Raw genomic sequence first — 6,510 nt, 5'->3', positions numbered from 1 at the left:
ATATATAATAAAACTACCAGATTTGTTTTATACAAAAATAAATTATTTTTGATTAACAGTTGTTTTAGCCCTTCTAAAGGTATTTCAAATGTTTTCCTTTGACTTTGGCTAGTTTTTCTATGATTCTCTGTTCAGTACTTGATAATAGAATTTGAACTGTGTACTTTAGACAAGGGGTGGGGTGTGGGGCAAATGAAGAGGTAACAGGCTGAAGGCTGTCTAAATGTTCTGTCATTGAGAAAAGAGACAAACTTCCTGAACTTCCTGAACAGGTCCTGTGTCACAGCCACAGGACCTGAAAGATTTATCATCCTTTTGGTTAAGCATCCAGTAATGCAATAGGTTTTTTTTCCAATAACTGTCATGATGTAGTTATTTGAGGGACCCAATTGCAGCAGGCTTGAAATGTTGAGTTGTGTGGAATATTTAATAAGAAAACGAAGAACAAAAAAAAATCCTCACAAGAAAACAAGGAACCCCAAAAAGAACATAAACCATAAATCCAGGGGGAGCAGACGAGAAAATAAGCTGAAGTAGATGAGAGAATCCGGAGAGGAGTGACTGACAATGACAGGCTTACATACTTTTGGAGGTTGAATGCTGAACAAAAGGTCTGGGCTGATTAACTAACTGATTGCAGAAGTATTGAACTAAAGGAAAACAAGAACAAGACAAACCTAAAGAAAGTAAGAATGTAACAGAATGAAATCAAACTACCAAAACAACTCAACAACCTGGAATCCTAACAACAATAGGAGTGACACTGTTAAGAATAAAGTCTTATTTCAGGCCTGTCAAACTGTATTTTGTTTAGTTCTTTCTACAAATGACAACAAATTAGCAGCTTCTCTATTGTCAAGTTTCACTAACCAATTAATGTCTGGTTTGACTGTGTCTTTGAGACAATTTACTGGTAACAGAGTTCCTTGAAACCTCATGTTGTCTGCTATGGATTGACTGGGTTGACTGGAGAAACCCCTTTTCAGTGAATGGATTATTCATAAATTAGACTAAGATATCATAAACAAACAAAATACATTTTTGTTCTGATCATTGTTTATCATTATCCATCCATTCATTTTCTTGACACCCTTGTCCCTCAGTGGGGTCGGGAGGGTTGCCAGTGCCTATCTCCAGCTAATGTTCTGGGTGAGAGGTGGGGTACACCCTGGACAGGTCACCAGTCTGTCGCAGGGCAACACAGAGACAGACAGGACAAACAACCATGCACACACACACATCTAGGGGCAATTTAGACAGACCAATTAACCTGACAGTCATGTTTTTGGACTGTGGAAGGAAACCAGAGTACCTGGAGAAAACCCACACATGCACAGGGAGAACATGCAAACTCTATGCAGAAAAACCGGGGCTGGGAATCGAACCCAGAACCTTCTTGCTGCAAGGCAACAGCTCTACCAACTGCGCCACTGTGCAGCCCCTTGTTTATCATTAGTTTTCTCAAATTTTATGATTCCTCACATACACTTGTGTCTTGCCAGGCTAACTGTATCTGAGGACAAACATTAAGTTAATGCAGTTCTCCTGTTTACAGATGACAACATGGCAGCTGAAAGGAATATGTCATTTCGTCGGGTTGGAAGTATCATGAGGAGTAGATCTGAGGGCACATTAATTGATCTCGGTGATGATACATCATCCAGTGATAACTTGAATGGTAAATATCTAGACAAAAATACTCAAAGATGTTTCAATATCCTAAAAGACGTACTGACCGAGCTCTCCTCTCTTAAAGGTGGCTTTGTACCGGGAAGAAAGCAGACATCAGACTGGCAGTTTTCACGTCCAGAAAAATCAATGTCCTCTCAAACCAAAAACCCGTTTTGGAAAAATCTATATGGATCCAATCCATTCCTTGACGATATTGTTCACAGTGACACATGTAAACCAACTTCCAATGGGTCAGAAGTAAAACAAGGAGAAACAGCACATCCAGATGATGGCAATGATGACGGCACAAGCATATCTTCTGATGAAGGCAGCATTGGGAACTTTAGTGTGAACAGACTCAAAACCAGCAACCAGTCTGGGAGATGGAGGAGTGCTTCAGACATTCTCAGTGATCTGGAGAAAAAGGAGCCACAATTTAGGAACGACTCCAGACCGCCTGGGCCTGTACTGAGCCCAGACTTTGAGTGGCTGAAGAATGACAGAGAGGCCTATAAGATGGCCTGGCTGAGCCACCGGCAGCTGACCCGCTCCTGCCTGGACTTAAATGTGATGAGCCAGAGCCCTGGGTGGGCCCAGACCCAGGGCACACATTTTCAGGTTATTAGCAAGATTGACCACAGCGGCGGCTCGATACAGTTACCCGAATCCAAAATCAGCATTCATGTCCCACAAGGGCACGTTTTGCCTGGAGAAGTTCAGGAAGTGACCCTGAAAGCCATGCTGGACCCTCCTCCTGGCCTCAACAATAACTGCATAACAACCATGAGCCCACTTCTCGAGGTGCTTCTGAGCAACATCAACACAAAGGAGTGCTTGTCCTTGGATATGAAACTCTCAGGGGAGGTAAAGGACAACCCCCAAAGTCAGGTGATGACCACCGTGTTTGGAATGGTGTCTAACAAACGACAGGGCCCGTACACCAAAATGAACGACTGCTATGTTGACAAGAACTGGATTCGGATGAAACTCCAGGATCTGAAGACTCATTTTTTTGTGATAGCAGTGGCAGAGGCTTCTGCTCTGCAGCCACCCACCACATCAGTTTGGGATTACCTCAGTCGGCAAATCACCGTTGCGGTCTATGGCCCAAGGTTCATCCATCCATCATTTAAGGTTGTAATAGTCGTCTGCTGTCACGAAGATGTTCCACCTAAGCTTCCTTTCTCAGATGTATGCAAAGGTAATAAAAACCTGCCCCCGCTTGTGCTGCAACTTTGGGGGAAACACTCATTCAAACCAGACAAGTTGAAGGACTTTACTGTAGGGGTGGATGTCAAGGGCTCGAACTTTGGAATCAACTCTGAGGACAAAGTGAAACACGTCAGGCAAAGTCAGCTCAAGATTGGGACAGTTTTGCATCTACCAGTATCAGTATCTTGCCCTAGGAAAGCAGAGATGACTCCTTTTCAGTTAGACATACAAGTGGTAGAATCAAACTCGTCGTCAACGACAGCTGACTTTCAGGTTTCTTCCCCTCCTGCACCACCCATCAGGTCAGAGAAGAGGCAACCAAAGAATGTGGAAAGAAAGACTGATATTGCAACAACATTTTCCATTCCAGAGGAAAGCGATTCAGATTTACCCAAATTCAAAGACACGCCACTGACCCTGCAGTGGTACGGGGTAGCCCTAAAGACGGTTTTACGTCAGCCACGCGTTGAATACCTCCTGGAGTATTTTAAGGGTGAAACCGTGGCTCTGCTTTCTAGAGAGACCGTCAGGTCAGTCGGTAATTTGAAGGTGAAAGAGTGGTACATCGGATCCCTCAGAGGCAGAATTGGCTTGGTCCACTGCAGAAACGTCAAACTCATAGCAGTGGAGCAGGTGATGGACTTCAGTGATGCTCAAGTGACCACAGCAGTACTTTTGAACAACATGACGCTGCCCTTCAGGAAGCTCACGTACATGTATTCTGCCATCCAGACATTGGTCACTCAGCACATCACAAGCTGGAGAGGTTTCGCAGATGCTTTGGAATACAAAAGCGAACCTCTGGAAACAATTAAGAGAAGATATGCAGAAACTGACACCGACAAGGTGGCTTGCGTCCTGGAAAAGCTGAAGGAGGACTGCCACAGTGAGAGGTCAAGGAAAAAGTTCCTGCATGAGCTAATGGTGGTACGTGCATAAAAAGGGCTTTCAGTCAAATTCATCAAACTCATGTCTGTCCATGCTGCGTTAGTAAAGCCTTTCTGTACCCTTGTAAAAATATTGTTTGTGTTTTTTTTGTTGTTGTTTTTTTCATCATCAAGGGGCTACTGAAGATGAACAATGTGAATCTAGTGGCTCAGCTCATTCAGAACACAGTAATTCTGTCGACAGCTGTGGAGCTGGGGATTCGATGGCGGGAGCTTGCAGAGAAGATGGGAAAACTAACCAGCACTCAGATAGCTGCTTATGAAGCTCCACACCGAGGGAAGGACGATGAAGTCAGTCAGCAGGTCAGTTTAACAGTCACCATTATTCTTTCCTGGATTTATCATGTATCACCTATGTGTACATCTCAATTAACTAAAACATGAGAAGTGAATTTGTTTCATTAATTAAATTCATTCTTCTACCACTTATTGTACAGAGGTACAACCCTGGGCTTTGATTTAGCCATTGGAGGACTTTCCTTTTTTTTTTTTTTTTTTTTTTGAATCCTCAGCCAGTGCTTGGTGGATTTATTTGACATGGTTTTAGGTTATTGTCTGGTTTCGGGATCCAGTTTTTCCTCAGCTTACTTATTCTCAGGTTCAAACAACCTGCAACATTCAAACATCACGCAAAAAGGAGAAAGACAAGAGAGTTTTAGATTTACATGCAAGGAGAACGGACAGATATGTACTTCAGTTACAATCTCCTACCGCTCTAAAGCACGTTCTGCCGTACCCTCTCTTTTTAGGGTGGTCCCCAGTTATGTAGCTTATTCTGTTATCTTGTGTTAATTACATAGTGTCACTGTTCTGTTGTTTTATCTTGAGTCACAGTCTTGATGCACCTCATCCAAGCTGAGTAGTGCAGAGTGTGAGTGCTGAATTCAGTCCCTGTTTGTTTCCTCCTGTAGCTGCAATGCAGGAACTGATGTACTCACAAAACAATGGTGATATGCAGCACCATTAAATCAACTTCACACATCAAAAACAGCAAACATACGATAAAATACTAAATATTTCTAACACTTATTTTGTTATTTTTATGTTTATTTTTACAGATAGTCTGACATTTTTTTATTCTGTTTCATGATTGACTTGTTCTTGCATTAGGATGAATGTTTCTTTTACTTCAAAACATTTTTTATAATTGTTAACATTTAACATTTCTGATCATTATTACATCTTAAATCGTGTTCTTTGACAGTCCATGTGGAAGCCTGCCTATGACTTCCTGTACGCCTGGAGCCTTCGTTATGGAGACAGCTACAAGGACATGATCCAGGAGCTTCACCTGGCCCTGGACAAAATGAAAAGCCCCATCACCAGGCAGTGGAGGCATCTGACCGGTGTGCTCATCACAGTGAACTGCTTTGACATCTTTCAAGAAACAGCTTTCCCAGAACCCTGAATGTTTTACGCTGCTGTTCTGAAACAGGCTTTGTGTGAAAAGCACTAAACATGTTACGTTCCGACGTCTTCGCTTGAGACACAGGACTCTCAGAGAATTTCACTTTAGCTGAAATTTTCCGAAACACCATAACTAACAAGTCCAGGCAGGCAGTGATTTAAAAGTGTTGAAGATGTCTGTGCAAATGTCGAATATGTGCAGAGGAAATTGTAATTTTGCTCGTGTTTATGATGTCAGTAGTGTCTTACTGATGTCCTTTTTATTAATAATTTCAACTGGTGTAGGACCCTTTGTGTTATTTTTTAAACATAGTAGAAATTGCTCTGTAAACATTTTCCCATTCAAAGTGCACTTTATTTCTACAAATCTTCAATAATTAAACAGCAGTCTCATAATTTTAATCCACTGCATTTGAGATTATTCATGCATCAAATCAATAGTGGAATCTTTTGACTTTTAAATGATATTATGGCCTGCATCTTTTATTGCACTTGTGGACATGTTTTTTTTTTTAAATACATTTTAAGTAAATTGTAAAAAAAAAAAAAAAAAAAAAGACACTGTTAAAGTAAAAGTCTGAATTTCTTTTTTTTTTTTTTAGGTTTGTGGTGAAAATAAGACTGTTTACCAAAGGAAAAGTTACATAAGATGCTTAAACAAAAGAAGGTGCCTTCTGTGTGTCACAGGTTGCGTTTTTTACATATATATGTGATTTTTTTACTATGATATTTTAGATAAGTAGGAATATTATAATTTAATAAAGGAAATAAATGACACAGTGGCTGTATCTTCATTTAATTAAGTTTGTCCTAAACAATAGTGTGATCTAATGTAATGTGCAGACAAACCAACTTTTATTTTCATCATTCACACGGGGTGGTGGAAATGAAATGAGAATGAATATATGTCTGTATAGGTTGTAGGACCAATTTTTTATTTGTTAACCACAAATAGAACTTCAAAAATCAAGAAGGATTACTATATTAAAAATATCTCCATAATAAAAATTGGATTACAAAACCTTTGAATCTACGATTGTAATGAAATAGGGTGAAATGTGGAGCTAGAAAAACTTCTGAGAAATTTTTTTTCAGGTGCAGTGAGGCGGTAAATATTTTGATTAATGCAATGTGACTGGCTTTGTTTGGAGACCTTTTTATAGCAGCGGCAGCAATAAGAGAGTGCAACAGTTATCTATAATGAATATTGTAACCTGTCAGAAAGTTTTCATGTTTTCAAGCTGACTGGTGTGTGTGTGTGTGTGTGTGTGTG

The 6,510-nt window shown here is 40.5% G+C and overlaps 1 protein-coding gene across 3 annotated transcripts in view; it reads left to right on the top strand.

Annotated features, from left to right (window-relative positions):
• The window catches only part of macc1 (MET transcriptional regulator MACC1), a 6,815-nt gene extending 1,034 nt beyond the window's left edge, over positions 1-5,781 (top strand). For all 3 annotated transcript variants that reach the window (XM_008432476.2, XM_017309282.1, XM_017309280.1), the window contains 4 exons: positions 1,556-1,678; positions 1,757-3,810; positions 3,945-4,133; positions 5,035-5,781. In XM_008432476.2, the coding sequence (XP_008430698.2) occupies positions 1,564-1,678; positions 1,757-3,810; positions 3,945-4,133; positions 5,035-5,238 (2,562 nt within the window). In that variant the 5' untranslated portion in view covers positions 1,556-1,563 and the 3' untranslated portion in view covers positions 5,239-5,781. The remainder of the gene's footprint in view (positions 1-1,555; positions 1,679-1,756; positions 3,811-3,944; positions 4,134-5,034) is intronic.
• Positions 5,782-6,510: the final 729 nt, after the last annotated feature.

Source organism: Poecilia reticulata, linkage group LG16, assembly GCF_000633615.1.
Source record: "Poecilia reticulata strain Guanapo linkage group LG16, Guppy_female_1.0+MT, whole genome shotgun sequence".
Taxonomy (NCBI): domain Eukaryota; kingdom Metazoa; phylum Chordata; class Actinopteri; order Cyprinodontiformes; family Poeciliidae; genus Poecilia; species Poecilia reticulata.
Note: the sequence above shows the minus strand (reverse complement) of the source record. Positions and strands in the feature narration are given on the sequence as shown.